This window comes from Salvia hispanica, chromosome 2 (genome assembly GCF_023119035.1).
Source record: "Salvia hispanica cultivar TCC Black 2014 chromosome 2, UniMelb_Shisp_WGS_1.0, whole genome shotgun sequence".
Classification (NCBI taxonomy): Eukaryota; Viridiplantae; Streptophyta; class Magnoliopsida; order Lamiales; family Lamiaceae; genus Salvia; species Salvia hispanica.
Genome location: NC_062966.1, coordinates 35,923,649 through 35,938,024, shown reverse-complemented (window position 1 = coordinate 35,938,024; position 14,376 = coordinate 35,923,649). Strand labels below are relative to the sequence as shown.

The 14,376-nt window shown below is 35.4% G+C and overlaps 2 protein-coding genes across 4 annotated transcripts; one reads left to right on the top strand and one right to left on the bottom strand.

Annotated features, from left to right (window-relative positions):
• Positions 1-3,126: 3,126 nt before the first annotated feature.
• LOC125207422 lies at positions 3,127-7,774 on the top strand. 3 transcript variants are annotated; one of them, XM_048106755.1, is made up of 3 exons: positions 3,127-3,434; positions 3,921-4,423; positions 6,678-7,774. In XM_048106755.1, exons 1-3 carry the CDS (start codon positions 3,386-3,388, stop codon positions 7,521-7,523), a joined length of 1,398 nt encoding a protein of 465 aa, XP_047962712.1. In that variant the 5' UTR covers positions 3,127-3,385; the 3' UTR covers positions 7,524-7,774. The 3 variants fall into 3 exon arrangements, with proteins under 3 accessions (XP_047962712.1, XP_047962711.1, XP_047962710.1); XM_048106754.1 differs by having other exon boundaries at positions 3,840-4,423; XM_048106753.1 differs by having other exon boundaries at positions 3,785-4,423.
• A 1,222-nt stretch (positions 7,775-8,996) lies between these two features.
• LOC125203106 (protein SHORT-ROOT-like) lies at positions 8,997-11,004 on the bottom strand. Its single transcript, XM_048101395.1, has one exon. The coding sequence runs from the start codon at positions 10,680-10,682 to the stop codon at positions 9,294-9,296; it is 1,389 nt and encodes a 462-aa protein (XP_047957352.1). The 5' UTR covers positions 10,683-11,004; the 3' UTR covers positions 8,997-9,293.
• Positions 11,005-14,376: the final 3,372 nt, after the last annotated feature.

Genomic DNA, 14,376 nt, shown 5'->3' with positions numbered 1-14,376 from the left:
TCCACGTTCACATGCAGCGGTGGACCAAACCAAACCGTCAACTGTCAGAGGGTAATTTGGTATAATTCGTCTCGCTATCAGAGTTAACACCAGATTCATGAAAACTATACCACTCCCACCTCTGATAGTGCTAACACACCTCTGCCGATAGTAGTCTGTACAACCTTGAAACCCGCTGGAAGTTTGCCGGGTCGGCCGATTGGAGCGGCTGCTACCAAACGGGAGAATGGCCCAGATAAAATCGCGTTTCAAGGCTATTTGGGGCTACCAGACGGGCCCTAATATTTTATACTATGTCCCATAAAAATATGTTCACTTTCTATTTCATTCGTTCCATAAAAATATAAACTTTTTTATTTAATAAAAAGTTGTACCAACTCATAAAACACTAATAATAATGTGAGTCTTACTGTCCAGTAATACTACTTTAACTGTTCTTCTCTTTTTCTCTCTTACTTTATCAATTGTGTATCAATTCATGTGTTATTTCAAGTGCACATATTTTATGGGCGGAGAGTAACATTAGTTGAATTGTATATTCTTATAAATATAAAATAATTTTATTATTTTAATTATAACCAACTAAATTATAAAACTACTGTATCGAGTACACTAACCAATAATTCATATTTAATTATATTTGTTACATTAATTCTGTTTCGATAAATGGTCTAACTAGTCCGGGCAGTTTAATAAATCTAAGAGGTGGTCTAATCAAATACACTAGTACTACCCTTGTAATATCAAATTCTGTCCTAAAAATGAAGTACAACTATTCTGGCCCAATATCAAAACGGATCCATTAGAAAAAGCCATCTCGTTTGATTTTAGATCAGACAATATCCTAATTTTAGCCCATACAATTTTAATTTTCTCCAATTTAATTTCAAATTCATGATCCCAAATTCTTCCAATATAGATTGATTTTGGTCGACAATTTTAAATTAGTAACACGATTAGACTAATGGTAAATACGAGAAATGACATACTATTAGTTTTAAGAAATAAACTGGGTGGAAAAAGACAGTGGAATGCGAGACTCATTTTTATATATTTCTATTAGTTTTATAATGAAATGTGAGGAGATAGTTAGTGGAAATGAGGTCAATCTATTATTTATGGTAAAATTGAACTGGGACTCCTAATAACGAACGGACTAAAATGGTCAACCAATTTTCCTAATGGAGGACAGAAGGAATATATTTTACAAGTATTTTAATTTAGAAGGTCTTTAATTTCAAAATAATAGTAGTAATAAATAAAACTGACAACCCTTTCCATTTTGAATATGCATTTTCAAGTACAAGAAACACCCTCAAAACGTGACATGATTTTAACATGTGAGGGGCCTTATTTGGGACCAATGGTGGATTTAGGTGGGAAAGAATTCGATCGATCCTACTGTCGGCTCGTGGAAGTTAGAATATTCCATTTAAGTTGATATCATAGTTAGCGCTGAATTTCAGTGCAACAGTTCCTTCTCAGCTATTTTAGGGTTGAGGTTTATTTTCATTCTTCGTTTGTCATTCATTGCGGCAACAATCACTATACTGTAAAATCCCATTTATTTTGCCTTCCGACGCCGATAATGACTTCTCCACTGCATCTAGTCCCACAAGTTTCGTTTCCCAACTTAATCATTAGTTTTCTTCATTCAAAACGTCTAATACATACATGTCTTTGGACCCAAAAAAAAAGTACTTGTAAATTATGTGTGGGACGCATATGTATGTAGGGACGAAAGAGGAAGATTGGTGGGAAAGGAGACATTTACCAACTTTATTCTTTTTGATAGAAAGAACATGTTCTAACTAATCATACTTTACCCCTTACTTCCGTTTCTATTATTACACAACTGTTAAATAACTATGGATTGCCCAACCCAACGCTCTTCACGTCTTTCTACATTTTTTCTAAGTCAATAAATCACATATTTCAGATTTTATAATATCAAAAACTTTAATTTAATAGACATTTATCACTATCAATCTAATTTTATACTTATATGGTTCATTAATAAGCTCTCAGCCTCTAAGAAGATTATAGGTACATTTGGAAAAATAACTTTTACTGTAAATATTTATACGTATAACTATATTAAATTATTGTGACGATTGAGCGCAGCTCCAATTGATAAGACGCTTCAATAGGTTGAAGTTCAAGTCACGGGAATAAATAGAGAACTATTATTGATCATTTTTAAATTTTTATAGGAAAAGGAAAAAAAAACTGTACTAAACTATTAATATATCTCATAAATAGTGAAAGAAAAAAATTGAAGCTTGTCATTGTAAATAATAAATGCTAAAAGTGAATTTGTGTTTTAATGACTATCTACAAATCGATGTATAACATGATTGTGTCATTACTTCCCATATTAGGTAATTTAGGTTTATATATTTCGGACTTGATTGACTTATGAGAAAATTATTTATAACAGTGCAGTAGATAAAAGATAGGAGTACTATGGAATGTGATAAATGCAAACTCTAAATATTGTAAAAATTCTAAACTATGATCTGGATCATTAGAAAATGTCAATGATAAAATAGTAGTAATAGAAAATGTAACAGTGTCAATAGTTGATATTGTGTTGACATCTCCTATTACTATTATTTTATCATCAGTTAATACTTTTTAACAATTCAGATCATAGTTTTGAATTTATACAATGTCATAGTATGTGATAAATGCAAACTCTAAATATTTTAAAAATTCTAAACTATGATCTGGATCATTAGAAAATGTCAATGATAAAATAGTAGTAATAGAAAATGTAACAGTGTCAATAGTTGATATTGTGTTGACATCTTCTATTACTATTATTTTATCATCAGTTAATACTTTTTAACAATTCAGATCATAGTTTTGAGTTTATACAATGTATGAGTATGTATTTTATTACTTATATATCCAGAGTACAACTACATAACCTCTATAATATGATTAAATTGATATATTTATAAAATTATAATGAAGCTTCGATCATGTGTATTTTTCTCAAATTTCCAACTTATTTTAAAAAGTGACACGTGGGGATAAAGTCACCATTTTTCGTGTCATCTGTTTTTCTTGCTCTGTAATAAAAGTCACCTGCTATGGTAAAAACGAGAGACAGAGAGAGAGGGGGAGAATTTGTAGGTCACAACACAGTCGCCTCCTTCATAATTGCGATCAGAAACAAGATCCAACAAATAATCAATCCCACCTCCATCTTTCTCTCTCTTCAACTTTACTCATTAATTAACTTCAATTATTCCCTTCTTCTTCACGTCTCTGGTCGGAATAACTCCACACCATTCCCGTGTGTCGAAATTACTCAACTATTTAGCTCAGCAAAGTTCTAGCAACTTAGGGCGGGCTGTCAATTTTGATTATTGAATGAATGGTTGGGAGATTCGGAAGAGCTAAGAGCAGCAAACCGATGTCAAGAGGTATCTCTCCTTCAGCTTCAGTAGACTTGCTCAATTATTAGCTTATGTTGCTTACTTCTTATTGATTTAGATAGAATTGGATTGGGGTTATCGGTAATTTGTAGATCTATTTGTTTATGTTAATTGTGGAATTGATTCAATTGCTCGTGATTTATTGTTGAATTTGAAGTTCGCTGCTTCATCTGCAATCGGGTGATTTCGATTAGGTCAAGTTTTGAGGGGATTTTGACCAGTTGTTGTGAGGCTGTGCTTTGCAATGATCTGTTTATTTTTTTAGCATGATTGGCTATTTTAATGGATTCTCCAAGTTTTTTGATTGATTGATTTTGTCATCTGCAAATCCTGTGTAGGAATATTGATGTGCTAGTTTGCCGATCGACGTGTTGCGTGTTTTTAAAAATGCAGCATTTTGTTGAAGATAAAACGGCATCAAAATGAGGATAAGGAACAAATACAGAAAACCAACTGCTTTACGTTGCATTGCAGGGAGCAGATGCTCGATGTCGAATGTTGTGTGGAGCCTAGTAGGCCTCCTTGTTATGCTTCATTTGTACACCCTACTTTCGCATACGAACGTGCAGAGTAGAGTGGCACGAAGCAGCAATATAAGGAACAATCCGCTGATAAGTGAGCTTGAGGAGGTTGAGGAGGAAAATATACAAATGCCTCCTCCACGAAGGCGATCTCCCCGTGCTGCTAAAAGGAAACCAAAACGGCCTACTACTTTGATTGATGAATTTCTAGACGAGTCTTCCCAAATAAGGCACATATTTTTTCCTTCTATGAAGACGGCTGTAGATCCTATGAATGCTGCTGGAAATGGCAGTTTGTACTATCATCCTGGGCGGATATGGTTAGACACTGAAGGAAATCCTATTCAAGCACACGGAGGCGGTATTTTATATGATGGGATGAGCAGGACTTACTATTGGTATGGAGAGTATAAAGACGGCCCAACTTACCACGCTCACAAGAAAGGAGCAGCACGGGTAAATTTTAAATCTTGGTACATTTATGTGTGTTTGCATCCTAAACATCATTGATTAGCAATCATCAGAAAAATACCAATGCACATCATTGTTGAATGAGTCACATTGTTTTCTTTATGCGCGACATAGTACTATATAGCTATTTTTCTTTGAGCATATTTCCCCGTGGATGGATCAACGATATAGCTATACGTGATTTTTACAGTCTTCCCTCTGTTTACTGACTATATCTATGCTTCTATTCCTACGCTTTCGATACTAAACTTTGTTGTAGGAAGAGTTGCCTTTTTCACTTTACATGTCTGTTGATGAGATTTTTTGTGAACATCCTGTTATAACCAGTGGAATAATAGCTGAAACGGCAATCCTTCTGGATGCATCCATCATTTTTACAATCCCTTCGGTTTTGGTATGGATCGTTGTTCATTGTTTATGTATTAACCGAAAACTAGTTAAAAGAAATGAACGCTAAGGCTGACCTTCCCATCGCATACTGATAAGCAATAAATTATCCTTTCACGTTTTAGTTCAGACCTCAGTGGTTTTACACTTATCCTTCTTTTTATCAAAGGCATCCTTATGCCTTCCTGTCATTGTTGGAGACTCTGTCAAATTATGCCTCAAAATGCAATATGTGAGTAGGCTACATTTCTTCTGATTAAACTACTCCACTAAATAAGGGATGTATCTAATGAGTTAAATCCTATTGCATACTCTTTAACAGACTAATGTTCTACTTATGCATTAGTCATATATATTGTCATTTCTAGTAGTGTTTGTCCACTTTCCATCATAAGTTTTAAAACTTGTCTCTCTCCTTTTCATTTTTGATTTTTTATGCTACAACTCCTTTTCTCAAATATTTTAAATCAGATTGTGAATGTGCCTGCATGCACATCAAATATCACAACGTACACTGATTTGGCATAATGATATATGTGAATATATGGCAAAGAAATACAGAAAGTACTGTATCTAGTTGTATGAGGTTTTAGGTCTTACATGACAGCTTAGCATCTTCCTTTTAAAAATTCCAATTATTTTTTATTCTACTTCATAATTTCAAGAATCTTACCTTTTTATTCTAAACTAAAGAAGTTATACTTGAAGGCATTAAATAACTTGATTACCTACAGACCTTAGTTTCAGGTGCTGATTCCTAAAATATCGAATTAAGTATTCAAAATTTTGGTGATTTAGATGTTGAGCCTAGCTAACACATTTCAGAATGATCAAGTTGGACCAGCTTAAGGAATAGTTTGTGGAAAACTAGGTGCTCGTAAAACATGCAAATTTCTTCTCTTAATTTTTGTGGAAATCTAATGGATGCCATCATGATATACCCAATAAAATGCTCAAATCCTTTCCTAATTCATGCATGTCGGTTTCTTAGAGACCTTGTGAAACCATACATTTGGCGTGTTAGCTAACAAGAGAATAAGGTTCACCACTTGACTGTTTCTGCAACGACACATTTCCTTGTTTCTTGATCATGCTCTTCCAAGTGGAGACTCGGGACAGCAACTTGATTTGACGACTAATATGCTAATAATAATTATGTGAGTTGTAGTCGTGGCAATAGTAAACCTTAGGTGGAGTTTAGACAATGGTGAATGCAGGAAAGTAGGTAAATAGAGTACTAAATAATAGCCTCTTTGCCAAATCATGGACATAACTTTTTCTCAATTCTAATGTGCAGGTGCAGAAATATTGTTTTACATAGTTCATTGTTAAATTAACTTTTAGAGGATTCATCGAAAAATTCTGTCATGAAATTTTATCATATGAAATCATTCATGCAGATATGAAAAGCCAATCTACCAATTGATGTAACCATTTCAAAAAACTAATTGTATGAACAAATGATATTCGAAAAGATGAGGCAGCTGCATGCTTTTTACTTGGTCTGTGTATTGACGTACAGCATAATACGCTTCAGATATTTGTTCTGACTTCTTAAGGCATCGAAACTTGTTCGGACCCAAATGTATGATTTTGGCTGATTTTAAGCAAACAACTGATTTCGTCTTAGATATGTTACATTAATGCAAGACTACCTTGATAGTTGGCAGTTAATTTGCAGTAGATACGTGTATCGACCATCATCGGTGTATAAGTGTCTTGCTTAATAATTGCTACACTTGTTAGGGATTTGTTCTCATGGTAGTTTTCTGTCACGTTTGCATATGGTTGCTGATTTCGATAAAGATAACAATAGTGTCTGTAGAAACTAACCTCAATATATTCCATTCAGGTTGATGTCATTGGTGTTGGTTGTTATTCTTCAAAAGATCTTTGGACGTGGAAAAACGAGGGTATCGTGCTTGCTGCGGAGGAAAATGACGAGACTCATGACCTCCACAAGTCCAACGTACTCGAGCGGCCAAAAGTAATTTATAACGACAAGACAGCGAAATACGTAATGTGGATGCACATTGATGATGCTAACTACACAAAAGCCTCGGTCGGTGTAGCCGTTAGCGATTCCCCCACTGGTCCATTCAACTACCTCTACAGTAAACGTCCCCACAGATTTGACAGCAGAGACATGAGCATCTTCAAAGACGACGATGGCGTTGCCTATCTCATATATTCGTCCGACGACAACAGCGAACTCCACATCGGGCCACTCAATGAGGAGTATCTCGACGTGACAAATGTGATGAAAAGAATCCTCATAGGGCAGCATCGAGAGGCACCGGCTCTATTCAAGCACGAGGGGACGTACTACATGATCACTTCCGGGTGCACCGGCTGGGCTCCAAACGAGGCTCTTGCGCACGCAGCTGAATCGATCATGGGTCCGTGGGAGAACATGGGGAATCCTTGCATAGGGGGAAACAAGATATTCCGTGCCACGACGTTCTTTGCTCAGAGCACGTTCGTGCTGCCATTGCCGGGGCTTCCCGGTTCGTTTATCTTCATGGCGGACCGGTGGAACCCGGCTGATCTACGGGACTCGAGGTACGTATGGCTGCCTTTAACAGTAGGAGGAGCTGCTGATCAGCCATTTGATTATAGTTTTGGGTTTCCTTTGTGGTCGAGAGTGTCTATTTACTGGCATAAGAGATGGAGGCTTCCTTCAAGGTGGAGTGCTTAGATTTTTTTTTTTTTCAAAGGTTTTAATACTTTGCCACATAATGTTACTGGGTTATGATTAGGAAACTTTAATTGTAGAATCATAGAGATTAGATGTAAATTTTGATGTATTTGCTACGGGAATGTTAATATAGTTCAGGAGTATTTTATATTTTTTGACAATCTTGATTTTAATTCTATCACATTTGAAAGACATCACTCGTCATTTGTCAATGTAAGCTAGAAGGAAATAAATCTTTATTTTTCATGATAGTCAGTGCACTTGAAATATTTTATCAGTTGTTGTTCATTATATTTATGATAATTATGATATGGTACATACCGATTATTATAATACATGGATGCAGTAAAAATCAGAGGACCCTTTTTTAGTTTTTCAATTTTGGTCTTGGTAAAATTATAATATTGATGAATAGTCACCATCCATAGCTGAAATCATATGCTATTGACCTAAAGAAAAAGACAATATTTAAAAATGCCTCCAATAGAAATTGCAGCATACATTTCATAAGGGTCCCAAAATCAATCAATATTATCTAATTCAAGAAATCGTGTTATGCACTTACTTCTACTTGCACATGAACCCCATTCTTGACTTCTTGTACATATTACACATACACACACAAATGTGTGTGTGAAAATAAAATATTTTAAAGATAAGTAGTAGTACTATGTATGGATTATATACAAATGGAATAGATGATGCAAAAAGGTGTAAAAAAGATAGTGGTAATGTTAAAGTGGAGGGAACAAGTCTCATCAAAAGATTAACAATAAGATTCTTAAAAGAAGTTCCCACTATAATATATATGTGGGCCTAAAGCATTACTCTTTTTCCTCTTCTTGATTTATGATGCAACGTCACCATGATAAAGATTTTTGGTCACAAACTCTAACGGGTCATTTTTAAAAAAAAAAATTATATTTCATTAGTATTATTGTAGAACTTCTAATTTTTAAATGAATATTCATTAATCTCATTCAAATGTCAATTGGGTTGATCATAAAGAATGCAAAATTAGGTTGCTTTTAGGTGCAATTGTTTTGCGATGATGAAGAAAAAAAACTAATATTCTACAAAGTGTGTTTGGCACCAAAGATATTACACCACTAATTATGCCTAAACACATTTTAAGAATTTTAAGAGATTCCAAACAAAACCTAACTCGATGGCCGTCCTATGATTCTATGGTCCCAAACAAGATAATGACCCTTTCTATCTTAATTAACTTTAAACAACTTTTTAACATTCATATAATATTATGATGATATCAACTTAACCCCACACTAATACCAACTCCAATATCAAATATTTAAAACTATATATCTGTACAAGTTAATTAGATTAGATGTCAAATCATAACTAGAAACAAACCAAGCATGTACATGCAATCATGTAACCATAATTCAAAATGATGTTTTTCCTTTTCATCAATGTGGGATTAGAATTTGGTTTGTCCCAACACTTTCACCCTTTAGCTCAAAACCCACTTCATGAAATTGACAGTCAATACATACATATAGTACATTAATTCACTTCCAAATCTAATAACTAAATCTTTCTATTTAGATAGAAAAAATGATACTTAACAATCTCAATAAGATCAATTAGTCACTTCAATTCTATCAAAATATCCAAAGTGAAGAAAAATAAAAGAAAATTCATGAAGAAGAAAAAGAAATTAACACCATTAATTAATTAATAATACCTACTTATTTTTTTCTTTTTCCAAATTTGCTTCGCACGTGCGAGCATTGGTGGAAGTCTCAATCAGCAAGGCTTCCATGCACTCGCCCACACCACCGGCTGTTCCTTCCACGAAAGGAATATTCCGGCGGAATCCGGCGACGGCGCCATCGTCCACCCCTCCCTGTACCTCCTCAGCAGAGAGCGCACGTCGTCGCACACCTCCTCGCTCAGCGCGATCGGCGTGAATCCGCCGCCATGCAAGCGCCGCGACCACCGCGCCGCCGTCTCCCGCCGCTCCACCGAATACTGCGGCGGACACGCCACCAGATCGACGATCGCCCTCCCCGCCGCCCTCTCCAGCATCAGCCGCTCGTTGCTCGTGCGCGGGAAGCTCTCCTCCAGCGCCTCGAAGTAAACCCTAAACCACCGCAAGCACTCTCTGAATCCGTCGATGAATTCGACATTCGATAGTCCTAAATCGAGATCCGCCTCCTCCTCCACCACCGTCAAAACCCTAGGCCGGAGGCGGCGGAACAATTCGATCAGATTATCCCTCCGATCGCCGATCGCCGCCACGGATCGCATCGTCCCGACGCAATTAACCGCGAGCGCCTCGTCGTCTTTGAGATCCAGATCGGCGAGGCTGAGATCCGCCAGATCTCCGCCGTGGTGCACGGCGGCGAACGCGAACGGAACCCCCATCAGCCGCGCGAATTTCTCCATCCTGCTCCCGATCTCCCTCATCACCCTCCGCGCCGCCGCCGACGACGATCCCCGCGCCAGCACCGCCGTGATGCGGAGGTGCGGCGTGACGTCGTCCGCGCGCGTGGCGATCGCCTCCAGCAGCGTCGGCCACTGCGTGCAGAACGTGTTGCTCACGTCGACGATGTGCAGGCGCCTCTCCCCCTCGAACGCCTCCATGATCGCGCCGTTCGACGCCACGTGGCCGAACGTCGTCCACGGGCTCACCTCCTGGAACTTCAGCACCGTCCGCCGCGTCGATTCGAAGGAGCAATTCCCATCCGCCGCCGCCACAAGCGTCGAATAAGTCCGATCGCCGGAATCAGTAATCCGGCTGAAAATCGCCTGCAAAAAATACGAAGCAAGCTTCTGATCAATATCTCCATAAGGAGATCCGAGCTCGTTCAGCATCCACATCAGCTGCTGCACGCGGCCGCTGTTTTTATCCTCGATGGCTCTAGAAGCTTCCAGAAGAATGTCGTGTGACCAATTGGCGCTGTTTCCGGATAAAACCGCAGCGAATTCGACAGCGACGTCGGGAGGAGGAGGAGGATGAGGAGGAGGTACAGAGTGGTAGTGCTTGGAGGAAGAAGAAGAGAAATCCTCGTCATCCATGAAAAGGTTGAAGCATTCTTCGTCGAAATTAGGGTTTTGCTTAGAGGATTTGGAGCTGGTGGTGGTGCTGGACTGATCAGATTGAAGGCTGACTAGTCTGAACAAGGTATCCATCTAATCAACATCAAATAACAAAGCAAATCTCCTTGCTTTAACTCATGGAATAATTTTTTTAAGGGGAGGGAATTTTTCAAGTTGGATAAGCCTTCTTTTTTCTTTAGTTTAATGTTTTAGATGAGGAAAAGTGTGTTTTTCTTTATGGGGAAGAAGGGTGTGGGAGTGGGATGGTGGGGGTGGGTAGGGTAGTATAAGTATATATTTCTTGGTAAAGAAAGGTCTTTTTGGAGGAAGAAGGGATTGGCTCAAAATTGTATGTTAAAACATAGGATAGAAAAATTTGTGTGAAAAAAGCAGCAAGAAAGTGAGGAGTGTGTGTTTGTCAAGAAAATTATGGCCCCTCCACCTTTTGCTCTAAATGTGTGTGTGTGTGTTTTTTTGGTTGTTTGTGGGAATAGTGGGTGTTGTTTTGTGAATAAGGAAACTAGGTGGATTGTGAATATTGTATAATGTGAGTGGAGGAAAAGCTGCGGGTGGGGGGCGTGCATTTTTTTCATCATTATATAATTCACCACCAACTTTATCATTTAATTTTATGCTATAAATAAACTTGTATATACTCCATCCATTCTTGTAATGGAATAATATGAGAGGTTTTAATAAAAACGATTAATTTGTTGTTAAGTGAAAAAATAGTGTCACCTTGTCTATAGTATTGATAGAGGATGTGATAGAAAAAAGTACATAAATTGATATATTAAAAGAAATAGAATGTAGAATGGAGGAAGTAGTATATATAGAGATTTTAAAGATGAATTTTTCTTGATCATAAGTAATTCATGTTGCAATTTCATTTTCTTTTCTTTTTGTGACCAGGGTTTTATTCTACGAATTGGTGAGTAATTTCATCACTAATTTGTCACTTCCAATTTATAAAGGGGTATAAGGTACATATATAAAGGAACAAGATTAGTACAAGTATTTTTTAAAAATTTATAGGTATTTTCAGTAACATATGTTGATAATAGATTATTCATGTATATGGCGCATATATTAATAATGATTTCACATGAAGTGTGTGCATAGTAGTTTAAATTAATAAAGTGGTGTGCAAATTATATTAGTATGTCTAAAAGACAGGTAGATAAATTAAAGTGATTATATTCGAGTCAGTAAAGAAAAGTGAAGCTTATTTATAAAGGGAACCAAAAGTAAAGATGAATCTGGCCTTTTCTTTTTTGCTTTTGGGTTCCAAATTCAATCTTCTTTTAATTGATGCTCTTTCTTTGATCCTTGAGACTGTCAGACTTTATCACAAAATTAATAAATAAATAAATAGCCCGAGCTATGTATTTTAAATTATTGCTATTTTGTTTGAAAATCTCGTGTATAGCTTAACATATGAAAAATAAAATTTTAAATCTCAAATCAAAATATAAATAACTCAACAATCAAATATAAATCTGCATAGCTTTATAACTTTATTCTTGTTATATTGGTAGTACTTTTATCAAGGCATTTACAGGTTGTGTTTCTTACTTTATATCTTTCACTACCCATAGATTTTGTTTAGATACTCGCAGCCTTATTCATACTTCGAGACATTTCCCCAAGTATTTATGAAATTCATGATATTTTATTTTAATTAATATGATTTTGTCACTCCAATTAAATATGTGACACACTCGAGGGTCATATATAAGTATATAACTTTGCCAAATGCACAGTATTCCTTTGATGAATCCGACATGGCACATCACGATTCACGACTGATTGTCTGCTTTCTCATAGAAGAGCTTTGTTGATAGAACTGTTATAAAATCAAAAGTATTTGATAATCATACTACTATAAACTAAATAAATAATTTAATAAAAGTGGTAAAAGTTGATGTCTGATCATAACTAATCCATCAAATACAGCAAGAGATCAATATTATACTCCACTAGTATTGAAGAACTAAGCTGGATGATAAATCCTAAGTGTACACGTGGAGCCAATCAAAAGATGAGGTCGAATTCTTCTTCTTCTTAGAAAGTAATCAAAGCATCAAAATAATTAAAACACTAAAAATAAATTGAGAGAGAGATATTTTCCAGTTGGCTTGAATGATTACGAAGAAGAACATGGGTAGAACTCAGGTGACTCGCCAAAATGACAGAATTTATTTGAAGGTTAGATCAATTTTTAAGCTCAAAATAGTGTATAAACTTATTAATTATAATAAGCACAAAATAAAAAAATGCTGTAAATATATGTAGTGGATTAGGAATCAAAATGGATATGATATGGTCTGAATTATACCAAATTCATGACCAAACCCATAAATACTGCTCCATTACAAACTGTTGTGGAGTATGAAGATGATAACATTTGGTAAATAACTACACTATATTTGAAGTTGATAAATTAGAGCAGTTCATAGTATAAGTTTAAAATTAATTTGTTATAGACCTATGAAACAGTAGGTACTATGCCAAACTATTCCTATATAGGCCCATAAAACTAATGATTTTTTAAGAATAAATTAAAAATTTACGAGAAATATCAAATTTTGCTCAAAGTTAATGGCATTTTGACTTGGAGTACTATTAATTTAGAGTTTTAGACTACAATAAGCTGAGTGAGCGAGTGAGAAAGGAGAATGAATTCTTAAAATTCATGTCAATTATTAGTTCTGATCGTACTACAAAAGCTCAAACCAACTTATCTTATAGTGGTATCAATTTGATACTAGATTAAAGAAAACAAAGTCTTCAATTAGATAAATCAAGTGCGATACTTATGCACTAATCACATTTATTGTTCTAAAAAAATAAAAAAAATTATACACAGACCATAAATACATGACCACAATATAATACACTTTCCATGTACTACTATATATGCATCCATATACTTTAATTTAATGCATAAATAAACTTTTTTTTTTCAAATAAATTAGTTTTTGATTATACAAAATTTGGTCACATAGATTTGTTGTAATATAAAATACAACAAATCTATATGACCAAATTTTGAGCAACTGAATTATTAATATTGACCAAATTATTAATATTGAGCAAGTGAATTAAGTATTAGTCGAAAAGAATTTAAAAATGTTTGTAATGATTGAAAATTAAAACTTGTTGTTGGACTGATGTTGTCTTTTCTTGAGAATTGAGAAGATACGTGTAGTTAAAGTTGCAGACAAAACGTGCACAAAGCGACATTATTTCCCTAAAATCTAAGAAAATAAATACATTTGCAACCATCCAAATTTAATCATTCCATTCAGTTTTGTTATATAGGGGGCCGTCTTGTGATTTCACCTATTTCCCTATATATGTCATCTAAAATATATTCATTCCATTTATATATTCCTAAATTAGAAGTCCCGTTTCTTATATCTAATATTTAGTTGATTTTTTTACAGATATACTCTCTACGTTCCACTCTAAGTGGAGTATTTCTATTCCAACACGAGATTTTATGTAATGTTATTGTGTGAGTTAAGTGGAGAAGGGAGAGAATAAAGTAAAAGAGATGAAAAAGATAGAGAGAGTGATGTTTCTATTTTTTTAGAAACGTGTCATTTAGAGTGAGACATCCCAAAAAAGAAAATAGCTCATTTAGAGTGGGATGGATGGAATACCATTTATAGTTTTCTCTAGTGGAAATTATTAGCAATATTCATGTGAAGGGTGTAGAAATTTTAAGTTTATTACTGGTAACTAGTAAGGATAACATATAGTAATAATAACAATAACAGTA

Bases quoted from the DNA above. Each gene is read 5' to 3' on its own strand.
- LOC125207422 (XM_048106754.1), top strand. From the start codon at position 3,869: ATGAGGATAAGGAACAAATACAGAAAACCAACTGCTTTACGTTGCATT. The intron at 4,424-6,677 runs GTAAATTTTAAA...TATTCCATTCAG, and splicing joins ACAAGAAAGGAGCAGCACGG to GTTGATGTCATTGGTGTTGG.
- LOC125203106 (XM_048101395.1), bottom strand. From the start codon at position 10,682: ATGGATACCTTGTTCAGACTAGTCAGCCTTCAATCTGATCAGTCCAGC.